Source organism: Scyliorhinus torazame, chromosome 2 (assembly GCF_047496885.1).
Source record: "Scyliorhinus torazame isolate Kashiwa2021f chromosome 2, sScyTor2.1, whole genome shotgun sequence".
NCBI classification, from domain to species: Eukaryota; Metazoa; Chordata; class Chondrichthyes; order Carcharhiniformes; family Scyliorhinidae; genus Scyliorhinus; species Scyliorhinus torazame.
In genome coordinates, this window is record NC_092708.1 from 374,516,792 (window position 1) to 374,544,234 (window position 27,443).

Consider the following 27,443-nt stretch of genomic DNA (forward strand, 5'->3'; position numbering starts at 1 on the left):
ATAGATTTGTAATAAAAGCTTTAGTTTGTTTGTACCTTTGTGGCCTGCAAGCCTATACTTTAAATTACCACACTTCCCCACCCACTAGATTCCTCTCTGGCCACCATTCCCCACATGCTGCTGTTGCAACACATCTCGTGTCCTATCATCTCTATTGCATTTTATAGAATTAACGGGGTGCTCACTTGAAATATCACTTAATTGTGCATTTACAGATGTTAACCTGTACTATAGCACAGTGGTTAGCACAGTTGCTTCCCAGTTCCAGAGTCCCAGGTTCGATTCTCAGCTTGGGTCACTGTCTATGCGGAGTCTGCACGTTCTCCCAGTGTCTGCGTGAGTTTCCTCCGGGTGCTCCGGTTTCCTCCCATAGTCCAAAGATGTACGGATTGGGTGGATTGGCCATGCTAAATTGCCCTTAGTGCCCAAAAAGGTTAAGTGGGGTTACGGGGATAGGGTGGAGGCATGGATATGAGTAGGGTTCTCTTTCCAAGGGTCGGTGCAGACTCGATGGGTCGATGGCCTCCTTCTGCACTGTAGATTCTATGAATCTCGGTAATCTATCTGTCAAATGTAGCTTTGAGGGCAAGTTCTTAGTATATCTGGGATGGTTTCTTAGTACAGTGTGGTGTGAAAGAAACAAGGAAACAGGCAATTTTTGATCTGCTAATATGTAATGATATGATTAAGTAACAATCTCACTGTAAAGAATCGGCTAAGGAAGAGTGATCATAACAACATGATGGAATTTTGAATTTTACATTCATTGTGGGAGTGAAAAACCTGGGTCTGAAACTAGTGTTATAAATTAAATAAAACAAAAACATAAATAAAGCTAAACTTAGAATAAAAGGTTAAACTGTGGGTAAGCAGTGAATGAAATGAAAATTGCTTATTGTCAGCAGGGAGAGAACCTGAGAACATCCGAGACCCTCAGAAGGTAAGCAAGTGATTTTTACTCATTTTTACTTTTATTACCTTTTCAAATTGTGTGGTTGGGGGGGGGGGGGGGAGAAACTGAAGTGACATCACAGAAAAGCTGTGACCCGAGTGGCTGGTTGGGAATCTACACTAAATTAAAAAAATTAATCATTGGTAACTAATTAAACATAATTACATAATTATAATTTAGAGGGGTATCTAAGCCAGAGATCGGAGAGTACTATATTTACCTTTCACATTTATAGTAGAAATCTAGTGCTAGGAAACAGATAGTTAACAGTAACTTTAAAACATTTTAAAAAAACTTTAATTTGCTAATTAATTGACGCAGTGTCAGTTAGAGGGGTGCAGTGCTCTGACTGTGAGATGTGGCAGGTCCGGGAGGCTTCCAGCGTCCTGGATGGCTTCATCAGCAGAAAGTGCACCCAACTGGAGCTCCTCACAGACCGCATGGTTCGGTTGGAGCAGCAATGGGATGCACTTAGGAGCATGCAGGTGGCGGAAAGCGTCATAGATAGCAGTTATACAAATGTGGTCACACCCAAGGTGCAGGCAGAGAAATGGGTGACCACCAGAAAGGGCAGGCAGTCAGTGCAGGAATCCCCTGTGGTTGTCCCCCTCTCGAACAGGTATACCCCTTTGGATACTGTCAGGGGGGATAGCCTATCAGGGGAAAACAGCAGCAACCAGAGCAGTGGCACCATGGCTGGCTCTGATGTTCAGAAGGGAGGGTCAAAGCGCAGAAGAGCAATAGTAATAGGGGACTCTATAGTCAGGGGCACAGATAGGCACTTCTGTGGACGTGAAAGAGACTCCAGGATGGTATGTTGCCTCCCTGGTGCCAGGGTCCAGGATGTCTCCGAACGGGTAGAGAGCATCCTGAAGGGGGAGGGCAGGCAGAGGTCGTTGTACATATTGGTACTAACGACATAGGCAGGAAGGGGCATGAGGTCCTGCAGCAGGAGTTCAGGGAGCTAGGCAGAAAGTTAAAAGGCAGGACCTCTAGGGTTGTAATCTCGGGATTACTCCCTGTGCCCCATGCCAGTGAGGCTAGAAATAGGAAGATAGAGCAGCTAAACATGTGGCTAAACAGCTGGTGTAGGAGGGAGGGTTTCCATTATCTGGATCACTGGGAGCTCCTCCGGGGCAGGTGTGACCTATATAAGGATGGGTTGCATCTAAACTGGAGAGGCATAAATATCCTGGCCGCGAGGTTTGCTAGTGTCACCCGGGAGGGTTTAAACTAGTATGGCAGGGGGGTGGGCACGGGAGCAATAGGTCAGAAGGTGAGAGTATTGAGGGAGAACTAGGGAATAGGGACAGTGTGGCTCTGAGGCAGAGCTGACAGGGAGAAGTTGCTGAACACAGCGGGTCGGGTGGCCTGAAGTGCATATGTTTTAATGCAAGAGGTATTATGGGTAAGGCAGATGAACTTAGAGCTTGGATTAGTACTTGGAACTATGATGTTGTTGCCATTACAGAGACCTGATTGAGGGAAGGGCAGGATTGGCAGCTAAACGTTCCAGGATTTAGATGTTTCAGGTGGGATAGAGGGGGATGTAAAAGGGGTGGCGGAGTTGCGCTACTGGTTAGGGAGGATATCACAGCTGTACTACGGGAAGACACCTCAGAGGGCAGTGAGGCTATATGGATAGAGATCAGGAATAAGAAGGGTGCTGTCACAATGTTGGGGGTTTACTACAGGTCTCCCAACAGCCAGCGGGAGATAGAGGAGCAGACAGGTAGACAGATTTTGGAAAAGAGTAAAAACAACAGGGTTGTGGTGATGGGAGACTTCAACTTCCCCAATATTGACTGGGACTCACTTAGTGCCAGGGGCTTAGACGGGGCAGAGTTTGTAAGGAGCATCCAGGAGGGCTTCTTAAAACAATATGTAGACAGTCTAACTAGGGAAGGGGCGGTACTGGACCTGGTATTGGGGAATGAGCCGGACCAGGTGGTAGATGTTTCAGTAGGGGAGCATTTCGGGAACAGTGACCAATTCAGTAAGTTTTAAAGTGCTGGTGGACAAGGATAAGAGTGGTCCTAGGGTGAATGTGCTAAATTGGGGGAAGGCTAATTATGTGTGGAGCCAGAGGAAATGGGCGAGGTACCGAATGAATACTTTGCATCAGTATTCACCAAAGAGAAGGAATTGGTAGATGTTGAGTCTGGGTGTGTAGATAGCCTGGGTCACATTGAGATCCAAAAAGACGAGGTGTTGGGCGTCTTAAAAAATATTAAGGTAGATAAGTCCCCAGGGCCTGATGGGATCTACCCCAGAATACTGAAGGATGCTGGAGAGGAAATTGCTGAGGCCTTGACAGAAATCTTTGGATCCTCACTGTCTTCAGGTGATGTCCCGGAGGACTGGAGAATAGCCAATGTTGTTCCTCTGTTTAAGAAGGGTAGCAAGGATAATCCAAGGAACTACAGGATAATCCAAGGAACTACAGGCCGGTGAGCCTTACTTCAGTGATTGGGAAATTACTGGAGAGAATTCTTCGAGACAGGATCTACTCCCATTTGGAAGTAAATGGACGTATTAGTGAGAGGCAGCATGGTTTTGTGAAGGGAAGGTCGTGTCTCACTAACTTGATAAGAGTTTTTCGAGGAGGTCACAAAGATGATTGATGCAGGTAGGGCAGTGGATGTTGTCTATATGGACTTCAGTAAGGCCTTTGACAAGGTCCCTCATGGTAGACTAGTACAAAAGGTGAAGTCACACGGGATCAGGGGTGAGCTGGCAAGGTGGATATAGAACTGGCTAGGTCATAGAAGGCAGAGAGTAGCAATGGATGCTTTTCTAATTGGAGGGCTGTGACCAGTGGTGTTCCGCAGGGATCAGTGCTGGGACCGTTGCTGATTGTAGTATATATAAATGATTTGGAGGAAAATGTAACTGGTCTGATTAGTAAGTTTGCAGACGACACAAAGGTTAGTGGAATTGCGGATAGCGATGAGGACTGTCAGAGGATACAGCAGGATTTAGTTTGTTTGGAGACTTGGGCGGAGAGATGGCAGATGGAGTTTAATCCAGACAAATGTGAGGTAATGCATTTTGGAAGGTCTAATGCAGGTAGGGAATATACAGTGAATGGTAGAACCCTCAAGAGTATTGAAAGTCAGAGATATCTAGGTGTACAGGTCCACAGGTCACTGAAAGGCGCAACACAGGTGGAGAAGGTAGTCAAGAAGGCATACGGCATACTTGCCTTCATTGGCCGGGGCATTGAGTATAAGAATTGGCAAGTCATGTTGCAGCTGTACAGAAGCTTAGTTAGGAGTATAGTGTTCAGTTCTGGTCGCCACACTACCAGAAGAATGTGGAGGCTTTAGAGAGGGTGCAGAAGAGATTTACCAGAATGTTGCCTGGTATGGAGGGTATTAGCTATGAGGAGCGGTTGAATAAACTCGGTTTGTTCTCACTGGAACGACGGAGGTGGAGGGGCGACCTGATAGAGGTCTACAAAATAATGAGGGGCATAGGTTTAAGGTGAGAGGGGCAAGGTTTAGAGTAGATGTACAAGGCAAGTTTTTTTACACAGAGGGTAGTGGGTGCCTGGAACTCACTACCGGAGGAGGTGGTGGAAGCAGGGACGATAGTGACATTTAAGGGGCATCTTGACAAATACATGAATAGGATGGGAATAGAGGGATACGGACCCAGGAAGTGTAGAAGATTGTAGTTTAGTCGGGCAGCATGGTCGGCACAGGCTTGGAGGGCCGAAGGGCCTGTTCATAGAATTTACAGTGCAGAAGAAGGCCGTTCGGCCCATCGAGTCTGCACCGGCTCTTGGAAATAGCACCCTACCCAAGATCCACACCTCCACCGTATCCCCATAACCCAGTAACCCCACCCTACACAAAGGGCAATTTTGGACACTATGGGCAATTTAGCATGGCCAATCCACCTAACCCGCACATCTTTGAACTGTGGGAGGAAACCGGAGCACCCGGAGGAAACCCACGCGCACACGGGGAGGATGTGCAGACTCCGCACAGACAGTGACCCAAGCCGGAATCGAACCTGGGACCCTGGAGCTGTGAAGCATTTGTGCTATCCACAATGCTACCGTGCTGCCCCTAGTTCCTGTGCTGTACATTTCTTTGTTCTTGTTCTAGGCTTCAATGAAGTTCTGTGAAAAGCCCCTAGTCGCCACATTCCGGCGCCTGTTCGGGGAGGCTGTTACGGGAATTGAACCGTGCTGCTGGCCTGCCTTGGTCTGCTTTCAAAGCCAGCGATTTAGCCCAGTGCTAAACAGCCCCTAAACAGTGACAAATATTGAAGGAGATACTACAAAATTCTCAACAAAGGTATATTCCATTGAGAAAAAAGACGGTGGGAATGAACCATCCATGGCTAACTAATGGATATTTAGTATGGTACCAAATTGAAAGAAAGGACATGCAATGTTTTGAAGTTAAGTGGTAAATCAGAAGATAAGGAAAAACTTTAGAAACAAGCAAAGTATGACTAAAAAAAGAGGAAGAATAAACTAGCAGAAAATATAAAAGCAGACAGTAATAATTCCACAAGTATATAAAAAGGAGTAGCGAAACTAAATTTTAGTCACTTGGAGGATGAGATTGTCGAATTATCCTCAATGACACCACCTCGGACTGATCTGTTCCCTGTAAGAACACTATTCACGATGCCTTATGCTGCTCTTGCTCATGTATTTGCTTTGTTTAGCCTCTTGTTCCGCACTGTAACCAATCACTGTTTGTCGATGTACCATTTGTCAATGTTCTCTGTTGACTATTCTTTTTGTCTACTATGTACATAATGTGTACGTTCCCTCGGCCGCAGAAAAATACTTTTCACTGTACTTCGGAACATGTGACAATAAATCAAATTAATGGGAGAGGAAACGGCAGTGACTCTGAACATTTATTTTATATCTGTCTTCAGTAAAACAGAATTCCAATAATAGTAGAAAATCAGCAGTCATAAGGAACTTAAAACAATCACTTGCGCAAGAGAAAATACTGGACAAATAATGGGACTAAAAGCTGATAGTCTTTGGACCCGATGACCTGCACCCCGGGGTCTTAAAAGTGATTATAGAGATAGGAAATGCATTGGGTATAATATTCCCAAATTTTCTATATTTTCAAAGCATCTCAGTGGATTGCAAAACCGCAAATATAACATCTCCATTGAAGAAAGTAGACCGACAGAAAGCAGGAACTATAGGCACGTTAGTCCAACATCTGCCACTGTGAAAATGCTAGAAACCACTATTAAATAAGTAGTAGCAGGACATTTAGAAACTCCTAATACAAACAAGCAGAGTGAACATAATTTTATTAAAGGTAAATCATGTTTGATAAATGTATTAGATTTCTTTTAGGCTATAGCGAGCAGGATGGATAAAGGGGAACGAGCAGATGTAGTGTATTTGGATGTTCAAAAGGCATTCAAGAAGGTGCCACAAAAAAGGTTACTGATATATTAACATGTACAGCTTGGCTAACTAACAAAAACGGCAGGATAAATAGTTATTTCCGGCTTGGCAAAACTAGTTCTGGGGCCTCAACTATTTACAATCTATATCAATAATCTGGATGAATGGACTGACTGTACTGTAAACAAATTTGCGGATGATACAAAGATGGATGGGAAAGCAAATTGTGAGGAGGACACAGAGTATGCAGAGGGATAGATAGGTTGTGATATCCACTTCGGTAGTAAGAATAGAGAAACATAGCATCACTTAAATGGAGAAACTACAGAATGCCGCAGTGCAGAGGAATTTGGGTGTCCTTGTACATGAAGCACAAATAGTTAGCTTGTATATACGGCAGGTAATTAGGAAAGCAAATGGAACGTTGGCTTTTATTACAAGGGGGATGGAGTATAAAATTAACTAAGTTTGGCTACAACTGTACAGGTATGATACACACCTAGCGTACTACCACAGTTTTGGTTTTCTTATCTTGCATAGGACGTAGTTTAAAGAAGGTTCATCTGGGATCAAAGGGTCGTCTCATGAGGAAAGGTTGTGTAGTTTGGGCCTATATTCATTGGCATTTGGATGAATGAGAGATTATATTGAAAAATAAAAGATTTTGAGGGGGCCTGACCCAGATGCTATGGGGTTATTTGCCCTCTAGAAGTGTGCGGGGAGGGGGGGGGGGGGGGGGTGCAATTTCAGAAGAGATGGATGATTTCACATAGAGGTGGTGGTGGGGGGGGATTTCTTCACTCAGGAGGTCATGAATCTTTGGGATTCTCTAACCCAGAGAGCACTGAAAGGATGAGTCATTGGAAAATTCATGGCTGAGATAGACAGATTTTTGAACTATAGGGAGTCAAGGGTTATGGGAAACAGGCATGAAAGCAGAGTTGAGGGCAAGATCAGACCAACCATAATCTTATTGAAGGGCGCAGCAGGCTCCAGAAGCCGTTAAGATCCCATTTGTAAATGTTTTTAGGTCATGGAGTTAAATTGCCTGAACAGTGCTTGAACCCACAACACTCTGACTTGGAGGTGGGGGTGCTGCCACTGAACCATAGCTGACAGGAGGTCATTGGAAATGATGGAAAATTCATTCTCACAAGGATAGTAAAAATGTTTGGCTAAGCTGACGTTGTGGATATAATATAAGGAAATGTAGCATTCTAAGAGGCGACCAGTTAGGACAAGAAAACAAACGTTACGACATCCAGGGAATGAAAGGAAAATTAGATTAGAATACATAGTTCCAATGTGGAGCTAACATTAGCATAGCCACAATGGACCATAGACACTATTTGCACAAACTTTGTGTGACATAATGTGCAGACTTATGCCTTTGATATCTATTCTCCTGTACTTCCCAAAAAAAAACTTAGGCTAAGAACCATATGGGGAGGCAGTGGCGAAGTGATAATGTCGCTGGACTAGTAATCTCGAGACCCAGAGGCATACTCTGGGCACCCGGTTTCGAATCCTGCCTTGCAGATGGTGAAATTTGAATTCATCAAAAATCTGGAATTTAAAAGTCTAAAGGTGATCATGAAACCTTTGTCACTTGTTGTTAAAAACCCTTCTGGGTTCAATAAGGTCCTTCCCTAAAGGTCTGGCCTGGCCTACAGGTGACTCCAGATCCACAGCAATGTGGTTGACTCTTAATTACTCTCAGGGATGGGCAATAAATGCTGGCCCACCCAGAAATGCCCACGTGCCATGGACAAATAAAAAATTATGTCAAATCAGATTTCAAAAATCCAATTTTTCATCTAATTAGGAATAAGGAGCTAAAGTTTGACGTGGCTGCAGCGGTGGAGTGAACAGCTAAAGTTCCCCCCCCCCCCCCCCCCCCCCCCTGGTGTCCAATATCAAATAACTGGTTTTACCAGCATATAGGGCCAACATATCCAGAATAGTAGCCCAAGGTGAACATAATCAATATTACCTCAGCTCGAGACATATGCCTAGACATGTTTTTGGAAATTTATAAAGGTTGTGTTAGTCCTTACAAATAATATTTTATTGAGGTGATACATTCCTAATGTAGCCAAAGCTAGTGTCTTACAGTGAAATGTCAAAGTGACTTATGAATACACATATACTGAAAATATGACAATGATAAATGACAAAGGCCAACCCAGTATTTTCAGCATTTTCTATTTTGATTTTAAATTTCCAGCAGCCACATTTGGGGAGATGGTGGTGTATTTGCAACAAAGAGGAGGCAATGGCGTAGTGGCATTGTCACTGAACTAGTAATCCAGAAAATCAGGATAATGCTCTGGGGAGCCAGGCTCAAATCCCAACACAGCAGATGTTCCAATAAACATCTGGAATTAAGAGGCTATTGCAACCATTGTCCTAAAATCCTATCTGGTTCATTAATGTCCTTTAGGGAGGGAAATCTGCCATCCTTACCCTGTCGGCCCACATATGACTCCAGATCCACAGCAATGTCGAAGACTCTTAAATGTCCTCTGAAATGGCCCAGCAAGCCACTCAATTTAAAGGATGGGCAATGAATGCTGGCCCAGCCAGCGACATTCACATCCAATGAATAAAAAGTCACTGATTTAGAAATCTAGAGGCTAATGCTGGGGACCCAGGTGCAGTAGCTCGTGAAATTTAAATTCAATGGTGACCATGAAACTATCATCGACTGTCATCAAAACCCATCTGGTTCACTAATGTCCCTGTGGCAAAGAAATATGCCATTCTTACCTGGTCCGGTCTACATGTGATTCTAGACCCACAGCAATGTAGTTGACTTTGAAATGCCCTCTGAAATAGCGGAGTAAGATGGGGACAAAAGGCATGGACAAAAACACTGGGCTTGCCAGTGGTGCACACAGAGAAAGAAAAGTATTTAGCAATAACTGTCTTTTTTTAAGTTTTAGAGTGAATGCATATCTTTTTAATACGCAGTACATTTATTTAATGTAGATGGGCTCAAAGTGAATATACATACATGAGGTTGAGAATGTATGTGTGTGCATTTATGATGGGACAAAAGATTTTAGGAGATACAGGAGATTGTAATAATTATCCGGGACATAACCGCCGTCTATCCTATCTCCTGGATATCGGACACACGTTGTACAAAAGGCCTCAATGGAAATTGTAGGTGTTGCCTCACTATATTGCAGAATGCACAACAACATTGGTCCATCCAAATTAATCATTTGCAATTTGTTTCCCAACAGGCTTGCAGGTTGACACTTCGGAAAACATACTTTTTCTGATGTCAGAAAGTGTTGCCCCTGATGAGGAGGAAAGGATTGCCATACACGAGAAGAAACCCGCCCCCACAACATAGCAGCGTACTAGACAGAGCCTCATAATAGGGCAACAAGGACCAACGTGGGAAAATTATGAACCAACAGTTAGAAACTTTCAAATGTAATAAACAAGTTGCTGGAAACACTCAAAATAATTGGATAGATTCTGGGTTCAGCAGAGACTAGAAAGATATGAACATTATTTAAGAACAACATGGTCAGGATTGTGTCCTGTTTGATGGGGGTGGACAGGATAATGGCCTTTTCTATTTTTTTATGTTCTTACCTATGATTAGAGATGTACATAATAGGAACCCCTGGAATTTTCCGGATCCTCCTCTTGAGATCTCTGTCCACTGTTGCCACAATGTAACATTTGTGCTGCAAGTGAAAAAAAAGTAAAGTTAAAAGTTGCCTTTAAAAGTGTCCAATTCTGGGTACTGCACTTCAGGATTGGGATGTGAAGGCATTTGAGGGGGCACTGAAGAGATATGCTAGAATGGTCCCAGAGGTGAGGGATTAAAATGTAAATGTCGCCACTCCCAGACAATAGGTTGCTCTCCCCTTTGAGACCTGACTGCTGGCAATTTAACCCGAGACTTAACATACCTCAGGTGAGGGGCAAGGTTAATCTCAGCCGGATGAGAATTGAAACCACGCTGATGGTGTTGCTCCAGCTATCCAACCAATAGAGCTAACCGATCTCCAGTTAGAGGGATTACAATTGTATGGATGGACTGGAGAAGCTGAGTTGTTCACATAGGAACAGGAGTAGGCCATTATGCCCAATGAGCCTGCTCCACCATTCAATTAGATCAAGGCTAATCATCTGCCTGAATAACACTTTCTTACAGTATCTCCATACTCCTTGATACCATTAGTCTCCAGAAATCAAATTGATTTCAGTCTTGAACATGCACATTAATTAAGATTCTACAGCCCTCGGGCGTATAGCACTACAATCGAGTGAAAAAATTCCTCCTAATCTCAGTCTCAGAATTTGGGGCAGGCCATATAAGACTGTGTTCCTTGGTTTTAGACACACCATCCAGGGAAAACATCTTATCTACATCCACCCTGTCACATCCTGGAAGAAGTCTCCCCATACTCTCAGAAATTCTAGGGAATACCAATCCAGTCTCATCAATCTCTCCTCATAAAATAATCCTCCCATCCCAGGAATTAATCTAATGAATTGCCGTTGCATTTCCTCTATGGTAAGTGTATTCTTCCTTAGATAAAGGGCTCAAAACTACACAATACTCCAGGTGAGGTCTCACCAAGGCTCTTTATAACTGCTACAAGATATCCTTACTTTTGCACTCAAATCCCCTTGCCTTCCTAATTGTTAGCTGCACGTGCATACTACTTTTTAACGACTCATGAACAAAGACACCCAGGTTCTTTGGACACCCACCACCTCCCGCCCTCTAAGAAATATTCTGCCTTTATATTTTTTCTACCAAAATGAATAAGCTCACACTTACTCATATTATAGTCCATCTGTCATATTCTAGCTCATTCACCTAGCCTGTCCAAGTCCTCTTGTAGCCTCCTTGCTTCCTCCTCAGAACTTACATTCGCATCTAGTTTAGTATCAGCAAATTTGGAAATATTACATAGGTCCCCACATCCAAATCATTCATATAGATTGTGAGCAGGTGTGGACCCAGCACTGATCCTTGTACTCCCCCATTAGTAACAACCTGCTGTCTTGAGAATGATCCATTTATATTTTCCCCTAATCCCATGCACTGATTTACTAACCTGTGTGGGACCTCATCAAAAGCATTCTGAAAATCCAAATACAGCACATCCACTGGTTCCCCTTTATCAATGCTGCAAGTAACATCCTCAAAAAACACCAACAAGCATGTCAACATGATTTCCCTCTCATTAATCCATGCTGACCATGCCCAATTTTACCATTCTTTTCTAAATGTCTAATTATCACATCTGTTATAATAGATTCTAACATTTTCCCTACTATTAATATCAAACAAACAGGTCTGTAGTTCTCTATTCTCCCTTTCTTCCCTCCTTTATTGACGGGGTTATATTTGATACTTTTCAGTTCACAGGAACCTTCCCTGAATCTATAGAATTTTGAAAGATAGCCATCAAAAGAGAAAATGCTGAAAAATCTCAGCAGGTCTTGCAGCATCTGCAGGGAGAGAAAAGAGCTAACGTTTCGAGTCCAGATGACCATTTGACGTTGGACTCGAAACATTAGCTCTTTTCTCTCCCTACAGATGCTGCAAGACCTGTTGAGATTTTCCAGCATTTTCTCTTTTGGTTTCAGATTCCAGAATCTGCAGTAATTTGCTTTTATCCAATGTATCCACCATTCTCTAACCACCTCCTTCAACACTGTAGGATGAAGCTGATCTAGTTCAGGGTATTTGTCAACCATTAACTTTTCAAGTATTAGCTCTTTACTAATAAGAATTTATTTTAGTTCCTCGGTTTCACAAGTCCGTTGGTTGCCTAGTATTTCTGGACTAATGTGTTTGTCTTAAAGTAGAGAAAGGCAAGAGAAAATTTGATGGAATTATTTGAAATTGTGAAGAATTTAGATAGAGTAAATAAAGAGGAACTGTTTTCAATTGAAGGCATAGATTTAATATGATTGTTACAAGAACCAGAGGCAATATGGAAAAAGCTTTTTGATGCAATGGGTGGTTAGGATTTGTAATGTACGGTCTGATAAGATGATGGATACAGACTGAAAGAGAGAATTGAATAAATACTTGAAGGAAAAAAGAATTGCAGAGATGTAGGGATTGAATTGCTCTTTGAAAGAGTCGGTGCTGACTCAATGAGCCAAAAGGCTTTCTTTAGTGCTGTACTATTCTATGATTTTCTTGGACATTTGATCTCTTGAGTTTGTGCACAGCGATATCATTCAAGATAAAATGCAAATTGTCTGGTCTACTTCTGCAATTTGACAGGCAAATGTAGGCCAGAACGGGAATAGTCACATTTAAACCCCCATTTTGGCTGCAATAAATTATCACAACTAGAATCGTAGTGGAAGTGCTACAATTACCATCCTCAATTTTGCTGGAAGTGCAGATAATGGGCGAGGCTATGATATATCTTGTGGCCACACACAAAGAATGACCATTTGTGTGAGCTGCACGAAGGAGGCTGGTGTTTGTAAACCAGTGGTCCAATGCCTTTAGGGTGGCCAGATAATAGAAGGGAAAAATGATCTAAAACACAAATGTTCTTAAAATATTTTAATAGGAAGGATATTGTTAAACTAGAAAGAGTGCAGAAGAGATTTACAAGGATGCTACCAGGACTTGATGGTTTGAGTTATAAGGAGGCTGGATAGGCTGGGACTTTTTTCCTCGGAGCGTAAGAGGCATAGGGGTGATCTGATAGTGGTCTATAAAATAATGAGGAGCATCGATAAGTAGGTATTCAACATCTTTTCCCAAAGGTAGAGGTGTCTAGAACTAGAGGGCATAGGTTTAAGGTGAGAGGAGAGAGATATTTCCTGGAGGGGAAATTTCTGCACAGAGAGGGCGGTGAGCATCTAGAACGGGCTACCAGAGGCAGTGGTAGAGGCGTGTACAATTTTGTCCTTTTAAAAAGCAGTTAGACAGTTACATGGGCAGGGTGGGGGCATAGAGGGATATGGGCCAAATGCAGGCAAGTGGGACTAGCTTAGTGATAGAAACTGGCAGCATGGACCAGCTAGGCCGATTTCCATGCTGTAAACATCTATCTATCTATAAATGACCAGCATTGCATTTTCTTTTACCTGTGTGACTCTCTGTACTAGACAATCATCAGCATATGTTCCTTTGTGTGTACAGGGTAGACGCTCAAAACGTGGATCCTTTGCGATTCTGGAAAAGTACAACAAAAATGTTACAAATTCAGAAATTGTGTTATGATCGCCCAATCGCGATTTCTTTATTCTAGATATTTTTGGCTTCTATGTGTTGAACTGCTCCTGTCAGTGAACCTTATCGCAGCAAGTATGTTTTCACTTGCCTCGCTGGCCAGATAAATTTGTTCCATACCCAAGGGAGAATCTTCCATTGGATAAAGGCAATGTATTGTGGCAGTAAGGTTTTCAGCTCTTATGCTTTGGAATGTGATTCACTGCACAAAATGAATAGCTATCGCTTAGAAACTTTTCAGTGACTCTGGAACTTTGTACTTAACACTGATACTTGGACAGAATATTAGTATGTCACAGTGGTTATATTATTGGGTTACTGAGCTCAATGCCTGATGAATGACACGGACGCACGAGTTTAAATCCCAAAGTGATAGCTGCGGAATTTAAATTCAACTAATTAATTAAAAATCTAGCATCAATAATGAATAAAGACAGCTTGTACATGGGGACACTATTGCCACCCGAGTCTCACACCATCCTGACTTGGAAATATATCATTGTTTCATCATCATCACAAGTTCAGGATCCTGGAAACTCTCCCTAACAGCACTGCGGAAGTACTTTCACCATGTGGACTCTCAGTTGTTCAAGAAGGCAGTTCACCAGCTCCTTCGCAAGGCGCAGTTGGGGATTGGCGATAAATGTTGGCTAGCCAACACCACTCAAATCCAATTAATGAATAAAACACATACACACATATTCCAGAATTTGTATTTGAGTTTAGGGGACACAGTGAAAAGTTTGAAAAATTGTTTTACCTGAGTGCAACCCTGTACTTCCGTCCCAGTTTCTCGATTTCTGCCATCACACAGTCTGTGATACAGGGAACACCTAGAGAAAATTCAGGGCATACTTTATATTGTATGTTTTATTTTATTGTGGAACTTTTCTATCTCCATGTCAGCTTACAGAGAAAGCCTTGCCAACAATGTCCATCTTACAAGAGGTAATGCTTAACATCTGGTTATTTGTCTAATTTAGCTCAATCTTATTGAAATTCTCTCTTGCCACTCACACATGTAATAACTCCATCCTGTACAGTAACTGATCAAATCAATTCTCTATGATTGTATTTCTGGTGTGTAATCCAATTTCTATCTCTGTGGCTATTACACTCTGCCTGTTCATATTTTAGTCCTCTTTGTGTGTCCCATGTGACTGTTTCTTCTATGCCATCTTTCCTGTGGTTCTCTTAGTGTCCTTGTGCATCCACTTTTCGGTCCCAATATATGTCAATTATATTTTTTGTCTGTGTGTATACGTGATTCTCTTGCTCTGGTCCTATGATCAGTAATAAGAGACTGAGAATATCAGAGTACTTGTACAAATGATTGCAAGTGTGCTTTCATGCATTGAAGGTGTGAGAGAATGTGGAATTAATGTTATGATCCGAGTTGATGTTATAACTGGATAGGAAGATCCCATAATGGAACCCTTGTTCAAAAGGCCATAATTTTTACTTTTTTCAGAAACCATGCAGGAACAGAGACACAGGACTGCTAATTAGTTTTTAGCTATATGAAAAAAAACTTTTATTAAACATGAAAAGTTTAATACACCACTCCTTTACTCCCCCCTTCACTTCATAAATGTATAGTTTTCAAAAATAACACCCCACTTTGAACCAAAGGGCCAATGCCACTCAACCGATGTTCCGTGCATTTTTCTCGCAATCCCCCAAATTGATTGTTACACGAGGGTTTCCAAACCCTGCTCCCAAAAAGACACACTTTTAATCTTCTTTTACACGATGCTTTCCACCAGCTGCTTACATTAATAATCCACTCCAGATTTTCCAACTATCCTATCAAACAAAGCTTCCGCTCCACTTTTAGCTAGTAATCTAGTACCAGATTTTCCACCTCTTCTTTTAGGCTTCCTTCATCTTAAATTTCAACGTGCATCCAAAATTCTAGCAAAGTCAAGTACTCAGTCCCCAACAGAGTATTATTGCTTCAAACACTGGAAATAAGGACATCCAAAGCATACGATTGCTTCAGATATGTGGTTTGCCTGTAGGCAACCTCATCAGCTCTTTGACTTTGCCTTCCATAAACAGTATCCTGTTGAAAGGTGGTTCCTCTTTGTTCCTTTAACTTCAGAAGTTTTGGAAATGTTTCTTCATTTATCTAGTTTCCTTAACTACCTGTCCTTTAAATTTCTTGTACTTGTTTTCTTAACCATTACGCCATGATATGGTTTTTCTTCTTGGGAAGCTGAGCGTTGTTCCCTCTCTAGCCTTCTAAAACCAACTGCTTGAATTCAGCTAAATAGCACTAAAAAGCCTTCCTATATTAAAGGTGCACCTAGTTACTAAGAAACAACTTTATATTTCTCCTACCTTGTTTACGTTTCACGCCATAACTCTCTCCAAGCATAGCAGAAGAACAATTTAGGTTCACCAAATCCACCACACTTAAAAATACTTTGTCTAGCATGACTACAGGTTTATCCTTCCTTACACAGATACATTAAATTAAACCTCTTAAATCTATACCTTATTTCTAATATTTAACAATATGAATTCAGATCACATAGAACTACCACTGTTTTCCAGATATTAATTTAAATGCAAAGTGATCTGACATTTTCCCCTGTATTAATCAGTTGATTACATTAAGCTGTACAGGTTGTGCATTAGTAAACCAGGCAATTAAGAAAAAAATCTTAATTTTGCAGAAATATTTTCCGAAATATAACCTGACCTCCCTTTCTTCAATATTCAGCATCTGCTTTGCTCCCCTTGATTCAGTGTTGCATAGTACCTTTGAATTGACAATATCTGATGCAGAATTCACAGCTCAAAATGCAAAAATATTGAAACAACTTTCCTTTCTCTCTTGCCCATCGCCTACAATCCCTCCAGCTTGAAGACATTTTTGAACCAAGAGGTATTCTTGGTTCTGCGTGCCTGGGTGGCATGGTAGCAGTGGTTAGCACTGTTGTTTCACAGCGATAGGGACCCGGGTTCGATTCCCGACTTGAGTCACTGTCTGTGCGGAGTCTGCACGTTCTCCCCTTGACTGCGTGAGTTTCCTCCGGGTGCTCTGGTTTCCTCTCACAAGTCCCGAAAGACGTGCTTGTGAGGTAAATTGGACAATTATTATTATTATATTATTCTGAATTCTCCCTCAGTGTATCTGAACAGGCATCATAGTGTGGCAGCTAGGGGATCTGCGCAATAACTTCATTGCGGTGTTAATGTAAGCCTACTTGTGACATTAATAAAGATTATTATTCAAAAACAGAAAAACGCAGCAGGTCTGAAAGCATGTGCTGAGAGAAAAGCAGAGGTAAAATTGAGTCTTCTTCTGAAAGAGAGTCATACGGATTCAAAACGTTAACTCTGTTTCTCTCTCTACAGATGCTGCCAGACCGGCTGTATTTTCCAGCATTTCCTATTTTGTTTCAGATTTCCAACCACCACAGTACTTTGCTTATATTTTAGCCATTGGTTGTATATTTGATCAACTGTGTTACTCTCTGGATTTTGAAAATGTTAACTTGTGGCAAAAGACACCAACTCTTGCCCCTTTGAGACTGATCCTCTATCTTCAAAATCCACAATGAAATCAATTGTAATGTTAACATAACATTTTGAAATCCTGCTAGTTCACTTTCTGTTTGCAAAGAATATGCACAATAGGAAGCTAAAAGTATGTCTAAATTGATTTTCTTCATAGATGATTTGGAGTTGGGGACCAAGGGCAATGTGTCCAAGTTTGCAGACGACACTAAGATGTGTGGTAAAGCAAAAAGTGCAGAGGATACTGGAAGTCTGCAGAGGGATTTGGATAGGCTAAGTGAATGGGCTAGGGTCTGGCAGATGGAATACAATGTTGACAAATGTGAGGTTATCCATTTTGGTAGGAATAACAGCAAAAGGGATTATTATTTAAATGATAAAATATTAAAACATGCTGCTGTGCAGAGACCTGGGTGTGCTAGTGCATAAGTCGCAAAAAGTTGGTTTACAGGTGCAACAGGTGATTAAGAAGGCAAATGGAATTTTGTCCTTCATAGCTAGAGGGATGGAGTTTAAGACTAGGGAGGTTATGCTGCAATTGTACAAGGTGTTAGTGAGGCCACACCTGTGTTCAGTTTTGGTCTCCTTACTTGAGAAAGGACGTACTGGCACTGGAGGGTGTGCAGGAGATTCACTAGGTTAATCCCAGAGCTGATGGGGTTGGATTACGGGGAGAGGTTGAGTAGACTGGGACTGTACTCGTTGGAATTTAGAAGGATGAGGGGAGATCTTATAGAAACATATAAAATTATGAAGGGAATAGATAGGATAGATGCAGGCAGCTTGTTTCAACTGGCGGGTGAAAGCAGAACTAGGGGGCATAGCCTCAAAATAAGGGGAAGTAGATTTAGGACTGAGTTTAGGAGGAACTTCTTCACCCAAAGGGTTGTGAATCTATCGAATTCCTTGCACAGTGAAGCAGTAGAGGCTCCTTCATTAAATGTTTTTAAGATAAAGATAGATAGTTTTTTGAAGAATAAAGGGATTAAGGGTTATGGTGTTCGGGCCAGAAAGTGGAGCTGAGTCCACAAAAGATCAGCCATGATCTCATTGAATGGCGGAGCAGGCTCGAAGGGCCAGATGGCCTACTCCAGCTCCTAGTTCTTATAGTTGTGAGAAAGTGTAAGTCTGTTGATTCAAAGTCAAATGAAGTGTAGGAATGGGAGATAATAATTTTTGAACTAAAGGTATTAAGGGATGCGAAAGGCAACTATGCAGTACCAGAAGGATGGTTGGAGAAGAAGCTACATTGCGGCCCCAGCTTTTTTAATAGTGGCTTCTTGTGAACATGTCTCATTGATGGGAGAATGCACTTATATCAGGGAAAAGGTAAAGAAATAGGATTTAAAAATAACCATCATGGTAAACAACAAATGTGACATAGACTCAATAAGAAAGTGGCCTTCGTCTAGTTGTCTAATCCCAGTGATCATACACAAGCTCCATTTGTATCCCAAGCACTAACGCGGCTGATTTCTAATTCTTCTTATTGCAAATTGTTCTTAGAAAAGTATCCAGGTTTCATCCCAAGACGGGGGAAGTCCCCATAGAGAAGGTTTTGCAGGACCATCCACTTCCTTCAAGCTGGCAGAGACACTTTCAGTTAGCACATGACTCAGGGAGACCAGAAGTACTGGTGGGAGACAGGAGGAAATAAGAACATTATAGGAGCTGACGCCTGCCATTTGGCCCCTCAAGCCTACTCCATGAATCAATATGATCATGACTGATCTGATGTGACTGTAACTCCACATTCCTGCCTGTCCCCTGTAACCCTTGACTCCCTTGTCAATCAAAAATCTATCTAATTCAGCCTTGAATATGTTCAATAGCCCAGCCTCCACTGCTCACTAGGGGAGAGAATGCCAAACACTAAAATGTAAATGTCACCACAGTCCCAAAGGACCATTGGCTGCTCTCCCCCTCAAGAGAATCAGGGGTTATGGGAAGAAGGCAGGAGAATGGGGATCAGAAAAATATCAGCCATGATTGAAGGCGGAGCAGACTCGATGGGCCGAGTGGTCTAATTCTGCTCCTATGTCTTATGGTCTTATTTAACATACAAGGGCGAGGGGGCATGGTTGAGAAGGCAGGACTTTCATGAATAACATCAGCCTCTACGGGAATTTAACCCGCGCTGTTGGTGTCGCTCCACATTACAAACCAGCCGACCAGCCAACTGACCTAACCAACACCCAGTTCCAAACCCTAACAGCCCTTTAACAGAAGAAATTCCTCCTCATTACTATGATACATGGTAGACTTCTTATAATTAAAGGAATTGATACCCTACATCAAAAAATCCATAAAAAGCAGAGATATTGGAGCACATAATTGATTGAATAGACTAGATAACTGACAAGCACTTACACTTTGCGTACAAGCAGTCCATCATTGATTGCACAATGTCCAGCTTGGTCTTGATGGAGAAGTTGATGAAATTGGTGTCAACTAGGATGTAGTAGGGAGGGCCCAGCTGTGTGTTATATTGGAAAAACAGGCAAGAAGGATACTTTGTCCTGGGTAAGTAAAAGGAAAACGATCTGTAATTTCTCAAATGACTACATTTTATCTTCAGTCTCCTTTAATCAAACCAGCATATCATGTTCTTAATTTTTGACTGTAAATAGCAGATTTTTAAAAATGTTGTGCAGATATATTTGTAAATGAATCAACAATGTGAAAATGTTCAGGTTCTCAGAATTCCTAAATACTTAACGGCATGTTCTGCAGTACTTTATCCTGTTACCAGATGTTGTTAGCATACCAGGCAAAGCATGGCAATTTGGTCAAGAGACTATTCCACCTTAAATTGCGTTCTTTCCCCTTTCAATTTATGTTGTTGAGAAGGCATCACTTCCTTCTTCTATCAACACCTCTTTGCCAAAGTCCTTTAGATGATAATCTGGAAAGTAACCAGTAAGGAATATGCCTGATATGTAGCATTGTGTGTGAACATCAAGAACAATGAGATAGCAAATGTCTCTGTGTAAGCCTTTCCATCATCCAGAAGGCAAATGTCTATCACCTAGTTGAAGATATCCTAAGATTTGGAACAAGAATTAGAGGCTAGATATGTGAACAGGCACACAGATATGCAGAGGTGGTATCTACTATAAATCTTGTCAGCTGTTGGGAGGAGAATTTGGGTGGATGGGTAAAAGAGTACACACAAATTGAACTTGAAGCAGGTGGCCATGTCACCGCGTGCTGGCTAGCATTGCAAGCCAAGTAAAGGTACCAATTCCTGACTGGAAAAGCAGTGAGATGCTTGCCAAAGCAGTATGTTGGTAGACTACAGTTTTAGCTGATCATGCTTCAGTACCTTGTGGTCCCTAACCTAAAAAATAACTGCCAATGAGCACATCGATAAGGCAAAGGACATTTACTTCTGTGAAGTGTGCGCAAAGCAGGTAAATGGAAACTCTAAGTGGTCTGGATTTCTCAGCATCTTGATTTGGAGGTCCAAATGTGGCAATGGGTTTCCATGTGCGTCACTCTCCTGACTGATGAAGAAGGAGCGAAGATTGAAAATTCATTGTGCTGAGCATTTTGGGCTCGAACACTAATATAGAATGTTGATCTTTCAACATACTAGTGCAGTTTTTAAGCACTGAATCGCCATTTTCTGAGAGGGTAATAGTAGTGAAATGAAAATTCCAATAAAGCAAATTTTGCTTTGGCAAAAACTGAGAATGCTTATTGCTGTCGGTATATGTACAAGAGAAATATTACAATCCTGGCATTACCCACCTCCGTTACTTCTTTTTAACAATATAAAACTGCTAATTTAAAATACATAATCTGTAGCTTCAAACATACACTTCTTTTACTTTCAGGGCACTGGGGTCCTCTTTTATCGTCTTCTGAGGTTTTGCTCTGTCTTTTTCGTTTCTGGAAAAAATATATAAATTTACTACCTTGTGTATTAAACCAACCAGTTCATATGAACATATGAATTAAAACCAGGAGTAGGCCATTTGGCCGTTTGAGCTGGCGCTGCCATTCAATATGATCATAGCTGATCGGATTGTGGCTTCCACTCCACATTGGAACTTCACAGTTCTTTGAGGGAGCTAAGTTGATAGTTCATAACAAGAGCTTCCATTGGGTGAAAGTAACAGCTGCATAACAGCACAAAACTCTGAGTTAGAAAAATCCTCTGCCAACTTTTCCATTTCAACAAAATACACTGACCTACTAGGGTTTCACAAGCACCAGCCATCCACCAACATCTTGCACAAGTGGCTGATATCCCATGTAACAACCTTGACAGGAAATGTCAACTGGTTATTTCACAGAATCACAATGCAGGAGAGGCCCTTCGGCCCATCGGGTCTGCACCGATATATGAGAAACACTTGACCCATTTACTTACAGGGGACACTCCTACAGTTTAATCAAGGTCCCCCTCCTCTCATCTATCCAACACCATACTTCTAAGCAAGAATCACTGAACAAAGATCAGGAGCAGTAATGATAGGTGAATTTTCTTTTCCTCAACATCGCATGTTGGAGGCTAATTGCAGAGATCTTACCATTGTCCCCAGCAAGATCTAACAACTTGGGACCTACCTGGGATTAAGCCTAATACTTTTCTCTTCTGACTGGAGGAAAGCTGTGGCTTGCATTCCATGCCTTTAATCAAGGGTTTAACCAAGAGTGACAACTTGCTATTTGAAGAAATTTAAAACCCATTATGACATTTTTCATAGAAGAGTGCTTAAATACTAAACTCCTCCCATGCAATAAGCACCAAATTTTAAAAGGATAATCAACTATCTGTCTGGATCTGAGGATACCGCTACTTCCCAAGTAGAAAGTTTCACAAAAGCAATGCAAGAGCGGCAGAAAAATTAGGAGTGCTTGGCGAGTCTATCTCTTTATGTCCCCTCTCATGACAATTCAAAAATCTTACATTCTTGCATCTCGCAAACTAATCATTCGCTTCATGGTTGCATATTTTCTAGTTTTCTTTGTTTTCCCCTGAAAAAATAAAACAAAACGATCAGAGGGCAGGCCCACATGGTATATGAAAACAGCTCTAATGTTAACAACCAAGATTATCAATGGCACAGGTAAGAAAATATCAAATCACTGGCATGCCTAACTTGTTCCCCCGGAGGGGAATAACAAGAAATGTTTTCTTTTTTTTCATAAATTTAGAGTACCCAATTATTTTTTTTTCCCAATTGAGGGACAATTTTGTTTGGCCAATTCACCTGACATCTTTGGGTTGTGGAGGTGAAACCCATGCAGACACGGAGGGCAGATGTAGAAGAACGTGTACTGGAATAGCCAGGTCTAGAGGTAAAGAAGGCATGAATGAGGGTTTCAGCAGCAGATGAGATGAGATAGGGCAAAGTTGGACGATGATTATAGAGGTGAAAATGGGCAATCTTAATGAGGCACAAAGAGGAGGTTGAAAGCTCATTTCAGGGTCAAATGTGAAATGAAATGAAAATCGCTTATTGTCACAAGTAGGCTTCAAATGAAGTTACTGTGAAAAGCCCCTAGTCGCCACATTCCGGCGCCTGTTCGGGGAGGCTGGTACGGGAATTGAACCGTGCTGCTGGCCTGCCTTGGTCTGCTTTCAAAGCCAGCGATTTTGCCCAGTGTGCTAAACCAGCCCCTAAGTGACACCAGGTTGGTGAACAGATTGGCTTCACCTCAGACTGTTGCCAGGGAGAGGTTTGGACTCAGTAATTGTGGAATACTCAGCTCCCATCAAATCTATGGCTTCAGTCTTTCCAATATATAATTGGAGGAAATTTCTGTTCATGCAGAACTGGAAGTTGGCTAAGTAGCCGAATAGTTTACCAATAGTGCAAGTGTCAAGAGAGGTGGTGGTGGGCAGGTAAAGCTGGATGACATTGAGCATAAACATTAAAACTGCTTTTGGATGGTGTCGCTGAGATGTAGCATGTAGATGAGAAATCACCAAGGATAGAGCATTAGAGGACACCGGAGGTAACAGTGCAGGAGTAGGAAAATACACCATTGCAAAAGATTCTCTGGCTATGGTTAGATAGAGAAGAATGGAACCAGGTGAGAGGAGTCGCACCCAGCTGGACAACAGAGAAGACATTGTTAGGAGGATGGTGCAGTCAACTATGTCAAAGGCTGAACACAGGCTAAAGATGATGAAGGAAAGGTTACCTATGTCACAGTCACATAAGATGTAATTTGTGACTTTAGTAAGAGCCATTTTGGTACTGTGACAGGGTCAGAGGGCTGACTGTCGGGATTCAAACATGGAGCTCACGAAAAGATGGGAATGGATATGGGAGGTGGCAGCATGTTGAAGGAGAGAACAAAAAGAGATTGGGGATGGGAGGATATTTTTCTTCTTAAAAAAAAAAAAAAATTTAGAGTACCCAATTCATTTTTTCCAATTAAGGGGCAATTTAGCATGTTCAATCCACCTACCTGCACATCTTTGGGTTGTTTTTGGGGGGGGGGGCGCGATATTTTTCAAGGACAGTGGGGTCAAAGTTTTTTTTGGACGATGATGGCAGATGGAAATAGAGGAACAACACGAACAGCATCCTGGAACATCACTGCAGAAATTCCTCAGAGATAGCTCCATGACCCAAATATTTTAGCTGCTTAATCTTTCCCTCCAACATATGGCAGACATGAGGCGATGGCTGAATATTCCATTGTAATTAGTTCTTTCCAGCTGTCCCCACCATACCTGCACTCCACAATTGCTTAAAAGCTGTTAAATCCCCAAGTCTTCCAATTCAAGAAAGTTCATCAACATGAAATATTAATTGTGTTTCATTGTGTGTACTGCCTCAAACACATGCAGCCCTTATGGACTCAGAATAGTTACACACAGTAAGAGGCCATTTGGCACTCTGTCCCGCTATGCAGTAGCAACTCATCTAATTCCAGTCCCTCCCCTTTTCACTATGGTGCTACAATATATCCTCAGATTAACCAATTCACTTTTAAAAGCATAGATTCAATCTGCCTTTGCCACACTGTGTTTTCCCAGATCCTAACCATTCATTGTAAGAAAAAGTTTTTTCTCATGTCACCGTTTTTGCCCTTCACCTCAAACCAGTGTCCTCTGGTTCTTAACAAGGACGGTATAGTGGTTAGGACTGCTGGTATGGGAATTGAACCGTGCTGCTGGCCTGCCTTCACAGCTCCAGGATTCAATTCCGGCCTCGGATGATTGTCTGTGTGGAGTTTGCACTTTCTCCCCGTGTCTGGGTAGGATTCCTCCGGGTGCTCCGGCTTCCTCCCACCGTCCAGAAATTGCAGGTTAGGTGGGTTGGCCATGCTAAATTGCCCCTTAGTGTCCAAAAGATTAGGTAAGGTTACAGGGATATGGTGGAGGCATGAGCTTATGTAGGATGTTCTTCCCAAGGGCTGGTGCAGATTCGATGGGCTGATTGGCCTCCTTCTGCACTGTAGATTCTATGAGTCAATGAACACTTCCACCTTTCTGTTTTTATTTCAGATATTCAATACCACATTCCTATATTAGAACAGGAACAACACTTCATTGGCAATAACGTGCTTTGGGACAGTGGGCATGAAACATACTACATAAATGCATGCCTTTCTTTTAGATTATGCTTTTTTCTTCTGTATAAAAGGATGCTTCACCCTAAACTTAAAAAGCTTCATAAAAATATTTAGTCAAAACATCTTCCATTGCATTTGCAAAAAAAATCAAACCTGCTTAAATTAAACAAGGTACAGATTACAAAATGAGAGAGGCAGAGACAGCCTAGTTTGGTGAGGTTTTCATCTATAGATTGGGGGGGGGGGGGGGGGGGGGGGGGGGGGGGAGAGTGGAAGAGACCACAGGAACCAGAGTGACTAAACTGTCCTGTATTTTATGTGAATGTACCTGATTTTTGACCGCTTGCCCCATGTCTACTTTGTCCCTTCATTCTAGGATCAGCCTGTGGGAGACTGACCCTGGTAATATTCATGTGAGCTTTCGTGGAAATGCTTAGGAAATCAGAAGCACAAAGGGACTTGGGAGTCATTGTTCAAGATTCTCTCAAGGTTAACATGCAGGTTCAGTCGGCAGTTAGGAAGACAAATGCAATGTCAGCATTCATGTTGAGAGGGCTAGAATACAAGAGCAGGGACATACTTCTGAGGCTGTATATGGTTCTGGTCAGACCCCATTTGGAGTATTGTGAGCAGTTTTGGGCCCTATATCTACGGAAGGATGTGCTGGCCTTGGAAAGGGTCCAGAGGATGTTCACAAGAATGATCCCTGGAAGGAAGAGCTTATCGTATAAGGAACGGTTGAGGACTCTGGGTCTGTACTTGTTGGAATTTAGAAGGATGGGGGATTTGGGGGGTGGGGGGGTCTTATTGGAACTTACAGGACACTGCAAGGCCTGGATAGAGTGGACGTGGAGAGGACTTGTAGAAAAAAAAAAAATAGAACCAGGGGGCACAATCTCAGACTAAAGGGACGAACCTTTAAATCAGAGATGAGGAGGAATTTCTTCAGCCAGAGGGTGGTGAATCTGTGGAACTCTTTACTGCAGAAGACTGTGGAGGCCAAATCACTGAGTGTCTTTAAGAGAGAGATAGATAGGTTCTTGATTAATAAGGGGATTAGGGGTTATGGGGAGAAGGCAGGAGAATGGAAGAGAAAAATATCAGCCATGATTGAATGATGGAGCAGACTCGATGGGCCGAGTGGCCTAATTCTGCTCCTATGCCTTGTGGATTTTAGTAGGATGGTAAGTGAGCCAGCTAGCAGAGAGATAATAAGAATAATCACTTGTCACAATGAAGTTACTGTGAAAAGCCCCTAGTCGCCACATTCTAGCACCTGTTGAGGGAGGACAGTAACGGGAACTGAACCCGCGCTGCTGGCTGTGTTCTGCATTACTAGCCAGCAATTTAACCCACTGTGCTAAACCAGCACATGATAATGTTGTGACTCAACAACTGTGATCAAATGTATTGGGGGGGGGGGGGGGGGGTTAATCACATAGCCCTACCACCATACTCTTGCCATCATTTGGCTAACATATCCATACTTGTCATATAGTATTGGAAAACAAAAATAATTATCTAAATGGATGATATTTGACTGTCAGCCAAATAGCCTTTTTAACAGATGTAAAAATATTGAAATTGGGGAGGGGGGGGGGGCGGGGCGTAGAGAAAAGAAAATGGCGACAACAAAAAAAAAGCAATCTTTCTCTCTCCCGATGATTTTTCCCCGGGGCTGTACAGTGATCCTGGAAATTGATGTTCAATTCCTGGAGACTCCAGGCCAATCCTGGAGGGTTGGCAACCCGCCCGTCCAAGTGCCCGAGAGTTCATTTCACCCTTTACCACAGCCCGAGTCAAACCCTCCCTCGGGGGGACGCAATGGCAGGCGAATATTTGTTTGTTTTTTTAAAAAGGGGGGGCCGTCATTTCATTTTACAAGACTCAGAATCCGAAAGACCGACGCTCTCCTCCTCACCATGTCCGCCTGCTCGTGGCTGCCGGTAACGTCATTAAGCGAGCGCCACTGGGTAACGTCAACGAGGGAGCGACCTGTTCCACACGCCCCTCCCACTTCCGGTTGCTATCGGTCCACAGAAACAACATGCGAGAGGGAGGATCAACTGGGCCGCTGGGCTCAGGTTGGCGTCTGTCAAGGGCGCGGTGATGGCCGGTGCGGAATCACAGTGAACTACGAATAATAACGGATGCCCAGAAGGTTTCAAGACTAGAAGCCGCGGTAAGGTTTCTAAAAAAAAAAAAGGTGAAAAAAATCCTCTTTTGTTCAAACAAAAACCTAGTTTTTCTTTTGACGGCTGTCAGATCAACAGAACGGCAAATGGGACAGCTGTTTCAGAGAGCCAGCACAGGCAGGAGGGGCCGAATGCCTCCTCTAGTGATACAGTTGGCTGTTCTGCTGTCTGTCGTCTTTGAAAACTTAATAGGTTCATTTAGGTTTCTAGGATTTTAAGAAATTTAGGATTTCTGTAGTGTCGATTGATTCAGGAAGTAGACTGTTGGTTATTTGATTGAACGTTAACAATTTGGATGGAGGAACAAAGAGGGAGCAGTTGGCCTCACTCACCAAAGTAGTGCTGCAAGTATGTCAAGAAATACAAGTCATTCCGAAGAACAGTTGAACTATTTAACCTGGTGTTGTAAGACTTCTTACTGGGAGAAAGAGTAAGACATTTCTAGACAGGAATGTTATTTATTAATGGTACTGTAGTCAGTTTCCCAGTTGAGAAGGTAGGGAGCTGATATTTATAGGTATCCTTGATTGGTGGTTGGAGCCTAGATGATTATGGAAAAACTCAAATAAATTATTATTAGTG

The 27,443-nt window shown here is 42.3% G+C and overlaps 2 protein-coding genes across 6 annotated transcripts in view; one reads left to right on the plus strand and one right to left on the minus strand.

Moving 5' to 3' along the window:
• Window positions 1–27,443, minus strand: part of fcf1 (FCF1 rRNA-processing protein) — a 45,279-nt gene that overhangs the window by 8,328 nt on the left and 9,508 nt on the right. The window contains exons 1-7 of one of the 4 annotated variants that reach the window (XM_072493273.1): window positions 26,588–26,691; window positions 22,043–22,110; window positions 20,947–21,018; window positions 19,495–19,643; window positions 14,357–14,429; window positions 13,452–13,539; window positions 9,966–10,060 (exon numbers count right to left, since the gene is read on the minus strand). In XM_072493273.1, the coding sequence (XP_072349374.1) occupies window positions 9,966–10,060; window positions 13,452–13,539; window positions 14,357–14,429; window positions 19,495–19,643; window positions 20,947–21,018; window positions 22,043–22,110; window positions 26,588–26,590 (548 nt within the window). In that variant the 5' untranslated portion in view covers window positions 26,591–26,691. Of the gene's footprint in view, window positions 1–9,965; window positions 10,061–13,451; window positions 13,540–14,356; window positions 14,430–19,494; window positions 19,644–20,946; window positions 21,019–22,042; window positions 22,111–25,582; window positions 25,604–26,587; window positions 26,692–27,443 lie in introns of those variants that run through there. The other 3 variants (XM_072493302.1, XM_072493292.1, XM_072493283.1) reach the window with 3 other exon arrangements.
• arel1 (apoptosis resistant E3 ubiquitin protein ligase 1) overlaps window positions 26,703–27,443 on the plus strand; it is a 110,877-nt gene continuing 110,136 nt past the window's right edge. Inside the window, exon 1 of one of the 2 annotated variants that reach the window (XM_072493243.1) lies at window positions 26,703–26,848. The gene's annotated coding sequence lies outside the window, so the exon portion shown is untranslated. Of the gene's footprint in view, window positions 26,873–27,443 lie in introns of both variants that reach the window. The other variant, XM_072493236.1, reaches the window with a different exon arrangement.